This window comes from Nematolebias whitei, chromosome 23 (genome assembly GCF_014905685.2).
Source record: "Nematolebias whitei isolate Nwh7 chromosome 23, NemWhi1, whole genome shotgun sequence".
Classification (NCBI taxonomy): Eukaryota; Metazoa; Chordata; class Actinopteri; order Cyprinodontiformes; family Rivulidae; genus Nematolebias; species Nematolebias whitei.
Genome location: NC_056520.1, coordinates 10771362 through 10784737, shown reverse-complemented (window position 1 = coordinate 10784737; position 13376 = coordinate 10771362). Strand labels below are relative to the sequence as shown.

At 40.6% G+C, this 13376-nt stretch overlaps 2 protein-coding genes across 2 annotated transcripts in view; both read right to left on the bottom strand.

Moving 5' to 3' along the window:
- LOC119429040 (cilia- and flagella-associated protein 47-like) overlaps positions 1-600 on the bottom strand; it is a 108232-nt gene extending 107632 nt beyond the window's left edge. Inside the window, 1 exon segment of the mRNA XM_037696757.1 lies at positions 457-600. Within this exon segment, the coding sequence (XP_037552685.1) occupies positions 457-600 (144 nt within the window).
- A 1406-nt stretch (positions 601-2006) lies between these two features.
- On the bottom strand, positions 2007-12118 carry nufip1 (nuclear FMR1 interacting protein 1). The gene is made up of 10 exons (XM_037696536.1): positions 11787-12118; positions 10511-10596; positions 10336-10440; positions 10185-10247; positions 10031-10107; positions 7219-7311; positions 5850-6025; positions 5604-5738; positions 3845-4101; positions 2007-2552 (listed from the first exon to the last, which is right to left on the bottom strand). The coding sequence occupies exons 1-10, from the start codon at positions 11986-11988 to the stop codon at positions 2109-2111; spliced, it is 1638 nt and encodes a 545-aa protein (XP_037552464.1). The 5' UTR covers positions 11989-12118; the 3' UTR covers positions 2007-2108.
- Positions 12119-13376: the final 1258 nt, after the last annotated feature.

Genomic DNA, 13376 nt, shown 5'->3' with positions numbered 1-13376 from the left:
GGATGGATGGATGGACAGATGGATGGACGGATGGACAGATGGATGGACAGATAGATGATGGATGGATTATGATATTAGATGGATGGATGGATGATATTGGACAGACGTCACAGGTTGGGTCCAATTTAGTAAGATGTAAAGTAGAAAGCTCCCTCCAGAGTAAATGAAGTTTTATTATATTTTATATATTAAATTAAATAAACAATAATTAATAATCATGAACATGTTTTCCGGTTGTCTACGTCACAGGCGTTGGACTCTCAGGCCTCAATAGAAAAACGGCTGATTTTCAGGACACAAAAAGACCATAACTTTCTTAATATTTAACATATTTTAATGACATTTGTATTACTGTCCTTTTCTTTACCAGCTCTAGCAATTAAAATTAAACAGAATTTGAATAATTTGATATTTTTCGTCACAAACCTACATTAGCTCTATATAAAACATGGCTACCTTTTTCGCGGGCTTCTCGATGACGATCTTCTTCGAGGCTTTTCCGATGTTTGTGACTTTCACCGCTCTCCGGTAAACTTGGCCCACTTCCACATCTTTAAACTCTAAAACCGGAGGGTCCACCCGAACCCAACGTTCAGCCATCACCTAGTTTGACGTTTCTAATGCACCTAGAATCGGTAAAAACGTCAAAAATGTACTTTTTTGTTGTCAAAACCGTGTCGGTATTAAATGTTTTAACTGCTCGCTTCGTTGGTCGGTTGCCTAGCGACCGCTCAGGTGGCTAAATCCAGGGAGCGCTTGATTTATAGCCTTGGACAGCCCGGGAACACCGCGCCGTTTCATCTGAGAAGGGGTGATACCTACTTGTTTCATCTTTTCAAAGACGCCACTAAGGAGGGGCCGTGAGGGGGCAATGACCCACCAAGCTCCACCATCAGTTTTTTGAGCCCAAAGTTTTTGCTTATTGTGCATTTTTTATTTCCCTTAGCTATTTATTATTAGTAGGACCTCATACAAATAAAAACATTTCCTTAGAGCAATTGCATTATAAATTTAAAAATAAAGCAGTCCCATAAAATATAGACAAATAGTCTAAAACCTCAAAATTAGGAGCCACAGTTTTAGATTTTATGCATATTGTTTTATAAATATAAATTTAAGAGGCAAGTCGGGTAGTTTTCTGAAACTAATATGACTTGAATTAAAGAAATAGTTTGAAATAATATTATAGTAAAATGTACAGTTCGTGATTGTGCCTATTTTTTCTTTGCTTAATTCCCAGTTTGGGCCATTTAAAATATGTTGGGAAAAGTACACAGCAACAAGCAAATGTAAATGTTTTTAAAATAATCAGAAGTGGTGGCTTTACACTTGAGAAAACTAGTCAATCCTTTGGCCTATATACTTCTTAAAAGATTTACAACTAAATTTTAGATGAAAACACTAAAGACAATTTATGGTAAACTAGACTGTTCTGGAACTACAAATGTTATTCGTTCTACTCACTAAATATCACTTATCAATAATATTACCTGTAAATTAACTAACTGGGTTACATCAATAGGTAACTCTCATAACAGCACATTAGAGTTCCTGAAATTATTTTATAGCTTTTTGGTTTGGTGCCACCCTAGGATTTTCGGTGGCCCCCACATGGCCACCCCTTTAGAAATTTTCTGGAAGTGCCACTGCAAACTGTTTTTTGGGTTATTCAAGTCAAATTTCACGGTAACATTTATAAAATAATTTACAGCGATTATCACAAAATATAGACAACGTACAAATTTTTCTACTTGTCTCTGTCCTAATGTAACAAAGTCATACCGTATTTTCCGGTGTATAAATAACTTCACTGAGAAATCTATGCAAAAAAAAAACATGACTTAGACGCCAGAAAATACGGTTATTCAAGCGTATCCTAACTCAGTTAATTTGTTAAATTAAAACTAAAATCTAAGAACTGTACAAAAAACTAAACGTTTCCAAAAAATTATGGATGTTTGGCATGCTACATAAAGTTAAAAAAAAAAAAGTTTAATATACGGATTGTATTTATTTTACAATATGGCTGTTTTTACATTATATAACAAAAATGAAATTTAGAAAACGTTTCAAAGAAAAAACAACAAAGATGCATCAGTTTTATGATATTATGAATCGGCCCCATTGCTTTCCCAAATCTCGTCGTCATACAAGTTAGAAGCGTGTGCGACGGTCGGATCATGACTGTGGTCAGCGTGTTGGATGGAACCAGCTCCGGTCCCATCGACAGTCACAGCAGATCGGAAAGAATCACCGGACGGGTCTGAGCACATATTGTCCCTCTGACAACCGGCATCCTGGCTGACGTCAGCGTTCCCCGTTCCTTCGACTTGCAGGTTTTCAGCCTCTGGCACAGCTGGGTGTCCCTCCCCACCGACAGGAGAAGACAGACGGCTGTCTTTCTTTGGTTTGTCTTCAGTCCCGAGGGCTGGTGTCTCCATCCCCTGCAGGTGCCGAGGTTTCTTCTCCAGGCCAAAGAAGTTGCTGCGGACAACGAAGCGTACACACTGCAGGAGGACATTCCTTTCATGGCGGATGTCGGGCGCCAATAACTAAAGAGGGGGAAAAAGAAAAACGTAAAGGTGTTTCAAGAATAATTTAGAAAGAAACATTTTTATAGTTGGGCCTGTCGCGATAAACAATAAATCAATTAATCGCATGATAAATGAAAACTTAACGACCTCGTTTTCATTTATCGGCTTTATTCGTGTCTCTCTCTTTCTACTGAAGACGCTGGATGATAAAAGGCTCAACTCCGGTGCTCTTCACTGACCCCTCCCTTTCGCTTTAAAATCCATTTTAACAATCCAAAATCGCGTTTTTGGATCGTTAAAAGCAGCTAAGCTGAGAAGCTAACGGGCCAACCTTAGGGAAAAAAAACCTCGGTCTTGTCCAAGCTCCAAAATTCACGGTGCCTTTGTGTAAAAAGTTCTTTTTCTCTGGAAAAAGAAGCTGAGAACTTGTTTACTGATTTTTTTAGTAAAAGCTTTGTGTGAAAAACGCTATGCTAAAGAGCTCAAACCACCGAGCATCCGCCATGTCACCATGTCACCCCATGTCACGTCAAGGGCCCTCCCTCCCATTTTCTTAAAGAGACATGCTGCTCAACTATACATCCTTTGGTTCAAACTGTCTTATACTGCCATCAGGTGGTCAAAAAAGGTACTACACCAAACAAATCAAAATTTCTTCTAAAATTTGACAATTAATTATTGTTAAAATTCAAATGATATTATCGTTTATCGCAATAATTTCTGAGGCAATTAATCGCCCAGCAAAATTTGTTATCGTGACTGGTCTAGGTCAGACCGTACAATGCTCAAAGACATTACAGACAGAAACCACAAGAGGTCCATCTCAGACTCTACAGGCCTCAGTGAGAAGGTTAAAGTTCCAGACCAGCTTCATCGTGTCCTGATACATAAATATTAGGGTTGGGCATCGAGTCTCGAGAATCGAGTGGAACTGGGACCAACGTTCCGGTTCTCCCAGAATCGCTCAAATTTTTTATTTTCAATTCCTACTTTCAATGCCTAGTCTGCCGACCGGAAGAAGAAGTCGCCCGCCGAAAAAAGTTAATAAAAAGTAAGAAGTTCATAGAATTAAAATTCAAATAGAAGTTCAAATGATTTCATCCAGAGAGAACTCTGGCTAGCTGGCTCATTTATACCATGAAAACTTCCTTTTTAACCTTCCTTTAAAAAGAATCAGAATCGTAACGATGAATCAGAATCGGAACCGGAATCGTTCAAATTCAAACGATGTCCAACCCTAATAAATATGTACCGATACTTTTTTCCCCAATACGAATTTGCATTCTGTGTAACCTCAGAAGTATTTTTACCATTTCTAGTAAAGTACGGCGACGTGGCTGCGGCGTATCTTGGTGTCTTCTTCCCCTGCCTCCTCTACCTCCTCGACCCCTGTTCGCTCCTCTGTTATTGAACATGTTAGGACCAGAGCAAGGGTGGGGACCTTTGTCCACTTTGGTGGAGGTTTCCACATCTCTAGAAGGTTCGCCGGTCCCTGACGTTGGTTGGACTCTGTTCAGGATGGTCTTGTTTTCTTGAACCAGCTCTTCGGCTCTCAGAATGGGAGCAGCTAAAACACAAAGACATGTTGAGAATATGGAAAGACATCAGTGCAGATCATGTACAACTAAAACTCAACTAGTCTTGCAAATTTAAGGGGGCAACACTCAAGTGTCCAATATTAAAGCAGTACATCATTAGATACAATACCATTATGATTAAACTTGAGTATAACCTGATTTGTCAAGAAAACAGATCTGATTCATCAAGTCCTGAACTCCTTTAAACCTCTGAGGTTCTGCTGTGGTATTTGGCCATTGGTAGCAGATTATATAAGCCCTGAAGGTTGAAATGCGGGGCCTCTTGAACAAGACTTGTTGGTCCAACACACCTCAGAGATGCTCAGTTGGAGGTTGAATTATCAGGTCAAATTAATCCACCCTTGTTCTTTTAGTTTGCATTTAGCAGAGCTAAACCCGGCTTTTACTCTGTTGATGCATGTCAACAGGTTCTGTTGTCCTGTGGTGTGAACTGCTTGGTCACGATGACCATCCAGTGTTTCCTCCAGATCAGCTCCCCTGACAGGGTGCTCGTTGTATTTATTTATTTTTGACGGGGGGGACAGAGTCACGTCTGTGTTGCCCGCCTACTAGCTTAGTGCTACTTTGCTGCCAGTGGTTGTCCACAGCGTGAGGGCGAGGGGGGGGTCACGTCTGTGTTTAGCACTACGTTGCTACCTGTAATTATCGACGGCGGATGGGTAGGGGGGTATGTAGCGGACTGGTAAATCAATAGCATTTTTGTTAGCGTATTTGTATTGCGCCCTGCGCTACATTCGTCCAGGAGAGGGAGGGTAGCAGGGCACCCCGCTTGTATAATGATAGGGGAAACACTGTACAAGCAGGGCGCCATGTTCCTGAACTAAACCCAACACCCCCACCCCCGTAGACAACTGCCGACACTGACAAAGGCTAAGCTAGTGGCACGCAATACAGACGCGCTAGCTAAAAAGCTAGGTAGCGCGCTGCTTCCCTCAAGCTGAGCAGTCTCCAAATGCTCCGCCCCCCCACCCCCAAAAAATGTCAGTACAAGCAGCGCACAACAGACGTGTGTCTCTCCCAACAAAAATCACAGAGGAGATGAGTGTCCTGCCAAGGTGAGTAATGTAGGGGAAACTCCGCCATCGTTACATTTGGAGGAAAAAAGGGAGGCGCTTGTAAACTTGAGAACACCATCACAAACCCCAATCATAGGAAACCCATAGGAAATTTCCCATAGGAAATTTGTGGGCAGAGCTGAAAAGGTGGCCTACAAACCTGACGCAGTTCCACCAGTTCTGTCAAGAGCATCGGGAACAAATTCTAGCCAACTACTGTGAGAAGGTATAGGAAAATAAAACAGTTGACCCAGGTCTTATCATTTAAAAACTAAGACAACGGATATAAACATGAGTTTGATGAACGTGATACCAAGTTGGGAAACATCTGAGACTCTTACAGTTAGCCTTAAAGGGTTCTTACAAACATGCCAACATATTTTATTGTGCAACATGTGGTAGGGTGACCCACTCACCCTCCGGTTCCTCATCACTTTCGCTCATGGAGCCGTAGTTAGCCAGCAGGGAGCCAAGAGCTGAGCTCATCTGTTTAGGGACGACAACGAATCCCCCGGTTTTAGAGTCCGGAGAGGGGTCCTCTTTGTCTGAATCTAGGAGCACATTGGAATTAAGTTGCAGTGCAAGTTTTTCATTTTTATTCTAAAACTCAGCCTTCAAAGTAACAGAAACTTGACTTTTGTCTCCCATGTCAGGAGGAATACCTTCGCCGTGGTCACCGCTGGCCAGAACACCCAGTGGATCCTCTCTTCTGGAGGGACAACTGACCAGTTTGGGTGTCACTGTGGCGCTGCGGTCAGCCGAGTTGTGTCCTTGAGGGTGTCGCCCTCTGAACCCACTGTTACCCCGCCCACGACCTCGACCTCGGCCCCTCATTCGCCTGGTGATAAAAACATTCTCGTGTTAAAACATCCCACGAGCGTTTGTCGGGTTTGATCAAGTTCTGAAAGCTCCTGATCAGGTAAACAGAGTGGAGCAAGTAAAGACAGCAGCAGAGTGAGGAAATGTGGTCAATTTGTACTCCAGTAGTCTAAGCCTATGGCAGCATAACTAAAGGCTAGTTCAGGAAACCCAAGTCAACCCTAACTATAGGATTTATCAAAAAGGAAAGTCTTAAAACTGGACAATGTGTCAGCCTCACGGACAGAAACTGGAAGTTGGTTCCACAAGAGAGGAGCCTGAGAACTGAAAGCTCTGCCTCCCATTCTGCTTTTGGAAACTGTAGGAGCCACAAGTAAACCAACAGTCTGAGAGTGAAGTGCTCTGCTAGGAATATATGGAATAAGATCTGTAATGGAGCTAAGTTGTTGAGGGCTTTGTATGTTAGAAGTAGGGCTCTTGCAATAAGCAATAAATCAATTAATCGCATGATAAATAAAAATTATCAACCTCATTTTCATTTATCGGCTTTATCATTTCCTTGTGTCTCTCTTTCAACTGAAGACAACGGATGACAAAAAGCTCAACTCCGATGTTCTTCACTCACCCATCCCTTTCTCTTTTCACTTTAAAATCCGTTTTAACCATTCAAAATCACGTTTTTGGATAGTTAAAAGCAGCTAAGCTATAAGCTAAGCTAACAGGCCTACCTCGAGAAAAAAAACTCCGTCTTGTCGAAGCTCAAAATTCATTGTTGAAACCGTGCCTTCATGTAAAAAGTTGTTTTTCTCTGCAAAAAGAAGATGAGTACTTGTTTACTGATTATTGTGAAAAATGCTAAGCTAAAGAGCTCAAACCGCACTGAGCGTCCGCCATTTTGAGAACCGAAGAGAGACAGCCCATGTCACGTCAAGGGGCCTCCCTCCCATTTTTCTTAAAGAGACACGCTGCTCGCTCTCTCACTATCCATCCTTAAGTTCAGTTTTATACTGCCATCTGGTGGTCGAAAAAAGGTACTACATGCAAAACAAAGTAACAAGCATTTCTTCTTAAATTTGTCAATAATTACAAATTATAGTCAAATCTCAAACAATATTATCGTTTATCGCAATAATTTCTGCAACGATAAATCGCCAAGCAAAATTTATCGTGACATGCCTAGTTAGAAGTAATCAAAAGTGGATCAAATTTTACCCGAACTGAGCCGTTTCCAGAACACCACCCGTCTGCTCCCGAACCTCCGTCACTTTCTTCTTCCTCTCGATGTTGTGAAGAGTCGGATAGTTTCTGAAAACACAAATTAGGCCACAGTTGAGAAATAGCTGTGAATTAGACACAAACAAGTCTGCCCGCTTGTGTTAGTCTTCTGATCTTCACCAGGCTCTAAAATTATTTAAATTCAACAGACTATATAAAAATTAAAAAAAAAAAGTCTACTGTGTCGTTATTTATTCAACAAAGTTAAAGCCAAAATCAGATAAATTCGTTATTTTTATAGAACTTTGTGTCTCACATGGTTGTGGAGGAAGTTTGACCCACTCCTCTTTCCAGCATCGCTTCACTTTATTGAGGTTTTCAAACATGACTTTCTGCTCGACTCTCAAATTCCTGTCACATTTCCATCAAGTTGCAGTCTGGACTTTGAGCGGACCATGACAACGCCTTGATCCGTTTCTTTTTGAGCCATTCTGTTGTAGATTAGCTGCTGTGTTTGGGCTCATTGTTCCGTCTCAGTTTGGCCCAAGGCTCAGCTGTCAGACGGCCTCACGTTTGACTCTACAAGAGTTCACGATCCACTCAAACCATCAGCCCTCCACTGCCGTGCTTGACACTCTGTATGAAGTGAATATGGTCCTCACCAAACACGGCACTATGCATTATGGGTAAGCGTTAGCGCTCAGAATCGTTACACACGTCACGATTCAGATTCAGAGCACTACGAGACAATTACAAAACCAATATCAGCGAATTCTGATTGTTTATGAAACAACTATAAAAATACTGATTTATACATTTTCATGCACAACAAGTGCACAATAACAGCTCACAAAGTCCAGTAACTGCAGGCTAACAATTAGCATAGATGCTAAGTTCACAGTGAAGAGGCCACAGAAAAGCTATTAGCAGGTGGGAGGGAGGAACAGGAAAAAAAGACGTGAAATTATCAAAAAAAGAAGCAGAATACACAAATTTGGAAAAAGACAATACAGGTGCTGGTCAGAAAATTAGAATATCATGAAAAAGTTGATTTATTTCAGTAATTCCACTCAAAAAGTGAAACTTGTATATTATATTCATTCATTACACACAGACTGATATATTTCAAATGTTTATTTATTTTAATGTTGATGATTATAACCGACAACTAATGAAAACCCCAAATTCAGTATCTAATAAAATTATAATATTGTGAAAAGGTTCAGTATTGAAGACGCCTGGTGCCACACTCTAATCAGCTGATTAACTCAAAACACTTGCTAAGGCCTTTAAATGGTCTCAGTCTAGTTCTGTAGCTACACAATCATGGGGAAGACTGCTGACTGGACAGTTGTCCAAAAGACGACCATTGACACCTTGCACAAGGAAGACAAGACACAAAAGGTCATTGCTAAAGAGGCTGGCTGTTCACAGAGCTCTGTGTCCAAACACATTAATAGAGAGGTGAAGGGAAAGAAAAGATGTAGAAAAAAAGTGCACAAGCAATAGGGATAACTGCACCCTGGAAAGGACTGTGATTCACAAAGAGTGGACTTCAGCTGGAGTCAGTGCTTCAAGAACCACCACGCACAGACGTATGCAAGACATGGGTTTCAGCTGCCGCATTCCTTGCGTCAAGCCACTCTTGAACAAGAGACAGCATCAGAAGCGTCTCGCCTGGGACTGCTGCTGAGTGGTTCAAAGTTATGTTCTCTGATGAAAGTAATTTTTGCATTTCCTTTGGAAATCAAGGTCCCAGAGTCTGGAGGAAGAGAGGAGAGGCACAGAATCCATGTTGCTTGAGGTCCAGTGTCAAGTTTCCACAGTCAGTGATGGTTTGGGGTGCCATGTCATCTGCTGGTGTTGGTCCACTGTGTTTTCTGAGGTCCAAGGTCAACACAGCCGTGCACCAGGAAGTCTTAGAAAACTTCATACTTCCTGCTGCTGACCAACTTTGTGGAGATGCAGATTTCATTTTCCAACAGGACTTGGCACCTGAACACAGTGCCAAAGCTACCGGTACCTGGTTTAAGGACCATGGTATCCCTGTTCTTAATTGACAAGCAAACTCGCCTGACCTTAACCCCATAGAAAATCTATGGAGTATTGTGAAGAGGAAGATGTGATACACCAGACCCAACAATTCAGAAGAGCTGAAGACCACTATCAGAGCAACCTGGGCTCTCATAACATCTGAGCAGTGCCACAGACTGATCACTCCATGCCACGCCGCATTAATGCAGTAATCCAGACAAAAGGAGCCCCAACTCTAAGTATTGCGTGCTGTACATGCTCATACTTTTCATGTTCATACTTTCCAACATTTCTAAAAATCCTTTTTTTATTGGTCTTAATATTCTAATTTTCATTAGTTGTCAGTTATAATCATCAACAGTAAAATAAATAAACATTTGAAATATATCAGTCTGTGTGTAATGAATGAATATAATATACAAGTTTCACTTTTTGGATGGAATTACTGAAATAAATCAACTTTTTCATGATATTCTAATTTTCTGACCAGCACCTGCATGATATACGTCAGTGGCAGCGCAGAAGAACAAATCTGCCCGACATTTGAATCAGTTCAGAATTTTTCACGCCCACGCATAATAATAATAATAATAATAAAAAAAGAAAAGATTTTACCTCCCACCTTGTAAAGACATTACTTTTATATTATCCTGATATGCTAAAACCTCAAGAACTGAACAAGCACAGACTTTCTTTCCCCCATGACTGTACTTCTCAGGATCAAGCACAAGTCGCCACAGCTCTCACACGTGTTAGGAAAAATGGAACAACTAACTTGCGCCTCTCCTCTCTCCATTTCGCGATCTCATCCGGTGTGTCCAGCTTGATTCTTTTAGCTCCCGGTGCGTGACTCTACAATTAGAATGTTACGCTCGTATTAGAAACAGGAAGTCACAACGAGTTGAACATACACGATGAGTTGTACTTACATTTTTCCAGTGTATGGCTACCAGTTTTTCATGGGCCATGAAGTTACAATCAGGTACAGAACACTGAGAATGACATTTGATTTTTTTTTAAAAAGTTTATAATAATCTAATGAAACACCGTGAAATGACTCCAAACCAACAGAATCCATACCGTGACGTGTTGGGACACGTGTTCGTCGTACTTCTGCTGGTTTTTGAAGCCACGGTCGCACGTGTCGCAGTAATGAGAATACTCCGGTTCCTTCTTATTCCTCTGCTGCGGGTCAAGTTAGGGTTTACGACGAGAACCAGTAAAATGTATTTTTAAAAAAAGTTGGACCACTCACCTTTTTCCCATGTTGATAGGGAGGTCTGTAGTTCTGTCTTCCACCTGGATGTCCACCTTGGTACCATTCGTGCCCAAAGTTTGGAGCTAAACACAAAAACATGAAGAATAATGTTCTTATACTCATTAAATAAGAACTAGAGAAATTGCATTTCCTACGAAAATCCAGTGTGAATTCTTATTCCTGAAGAACTTGCTGAAAGAAAGCTGAAAATAGCTTAAACAAATTGCTGAAAAGTAGCTGAAATGAACCTAAGTTAGCAGAAGAAAGCAGAATGAACACCTATTGGCTGAATTGGGTTTAAATAAGCAGAAATGAGCACAAAAATAAGAAAATTAGCTAAAAAAAAAAAAAAAGCTGAAACGGCAGAAAGAAGCTTAAACTACCTGAAAGAACTGGAATGAGCTAAAATTAGCACAAAACAGCTAAGAAGTAGCTGAAATAGCAGAAAAAGCTATAACTTGCTGAAAAGAGCATAGGCTTAAATTAGCAGAAATAAGTTAATTAGGCTGAAAGTGGCAAAAATCACCACGTAAAACTTGAATTTATCTGAAAACAGATTAAATTAGCTAAAAAAAAATGCCAATAAAAAGTAGCTGAAAACGTAAAAGAGGCTTAAATTAGCAGAAGAGAGCGGAAAGAACGTGCTTACTGGAAGAATCAGAAATGAGCATAAAAATGGGGAAATTAACCCAAAAAAAAGCTGAATCAGCAAAAAGAAAAAAAAACAGCTGAAAAGTAGTTTAAAAAAAGCTTAAATTACCTGTTGGAAGTGGAAAGAGTACATTTTTGCTGAATTAGGCAAAAAAAAAATGTTGAAATGAGTGCAAAAAATGTGGAATTAGCTGAAAAACTAAAATTAACATAAAAACAGCTAAATAGTAGCTGAAATAATAGAAAACGCTGAAACCTGCTGGAATAAGCTGAAAGGAGCATGACGAGCTGAAATTAGCAGAAAGAAGTTAGATGAAGCACAAAAATGTTGTAATAAGCAGAAACAATCTGAAAAGAGCAACAACAACAAAAAACAGCTGAAAAAAGTTTAAATTTGCACAGGGAAGCTGAACAAAACGTGAAAGGAGCAGTAAAAGGTTGTAACAGATCTAAGAAAAATGAGCTCAGTTCATTTTCTATGAAGGAAAAATGGCAGAAACGGCTAAATATTTCAAAAAGCTAAAGTTGCACCAAGTCATAGTTCACACCATTAGCTGTAGAATACATTAAATCCTTAGTTTGTACAAGTGTCGTTAATGCGTCCAGCTGTGGGTTTACTCACAGTAAGTCCGTGTCTGTCCCGGGGGGAAGCTGTGACCCGCCTCACCGCTCCTCCAGCCGGGCTCCGGGGGCGTCTCTCCCCAGCTCCACATGCCCGGGTGGAAGCTGCTGGCGTGCGGCTGCTGCTGCTGCGGGGGCCGCTGGATGGAGCTCGGAGGGGGACTGCTGAAGTCCGGCGCGGGGTAACGTTCCGGGACATTCATCGCCGCTGCGTCCCTGAACGCTTACGATTAACAATTTTAAAAATCAATTTACGTCAAAATCAAACTCTCGTCCACATGTTTCTCTCACGCGCGCATGTTTTGCTAAGGTTCACAAACTTGTCGTCATTTCCGTTACAACCGGAAGATTAAACGATGCGTTCACTGCACCTCGGAAATTAAATGTCTTCGTTTCTGAAATCAACTTCTGCAGCTTCAACTAAAACATATTGACACAGTTGTAAAATCTTTGACAGCCACGAGTTTTAGCTATTTCACTTTAATTCAGCCATAAATGTCACAAATTAAAGTTGTTGTTTAATTAAATGGAAATGTTTCGGTTTCTGTTACACAAGAGTCACGACTCTCCTCAAGATCATACACTGAACGAACAATAACAGTGTAAGAGAGAAAAATCAAAATATTTTTGTTTGTATTTCACTATAAAGTTTTAACGTTAAACAGCATTAATATGCAGATTTTATTCCCTCTGGTTTATGCTTTGGGATTATACAGTACAAATATATAGAGTACAGTAATATCATACAGTTAGGGGCCAAGATGGTGCAGAGGCAGAGCAGCCAACCCGGGACCTGAAAGTCCCAGGTTTGATCCCCAGTCATTGTACCAACCACCACCCGGGCGCCGCCAACAGCCACCCACCGCCCCACCCGAGCACACCCCAGGAGTGATGGGCCAATTTCACCATTATATGGGAACATACAATGATGACAACACATAAACATAAAAGATTTTGTGTAATTTTAATTGGCGTAAGAAGGAAATCTAAACAAAACTTACAAAAAAATATTGTTGATGATTAATGTACTTGCTTATGAAGCACCAGGTTTAGAAAATGACATTTCCTGAAATAGATTTCAACTTTTGTTTGTTGTTGATGGATGATAGACGTAACAACTGTCCAGAAGCCAAAGCAAGAAAAATCTGTCCAGATGACCAGACTTAACTGTTTTTTTATTTATTTCCCTGGATGATTGAGCAGGCATCAGGACATACAGTACAGAAGCCAAAGCACATATGAGGAATAAGCAAGTTGACCCAGTCACATCTGGTGAAAGAGAGACGCTTGTAAAGTTAGTGTGTGCTGTCAATCACAGAAATATGAACATGTGGGATTGTGTTCCCTGCACTGACAGCACACACTACCTTTAAAAGTGTCTCTCTTTCACCAGATGTGACTGGGCCAACTTGCTTATTCCTCATCTGTGTACCCCATATTTAATTTGTTTTGACGACAAGTGACACGAAGAAGAAATATTCTAATGTCTATTTTGCTTTTGTGTTTACAGGACTCATGCTCAGAAAAATGTTCATTTTTTTAAATATTATTATAAATAGATTTACTACCACTTTTTTGATAAAATGTACAA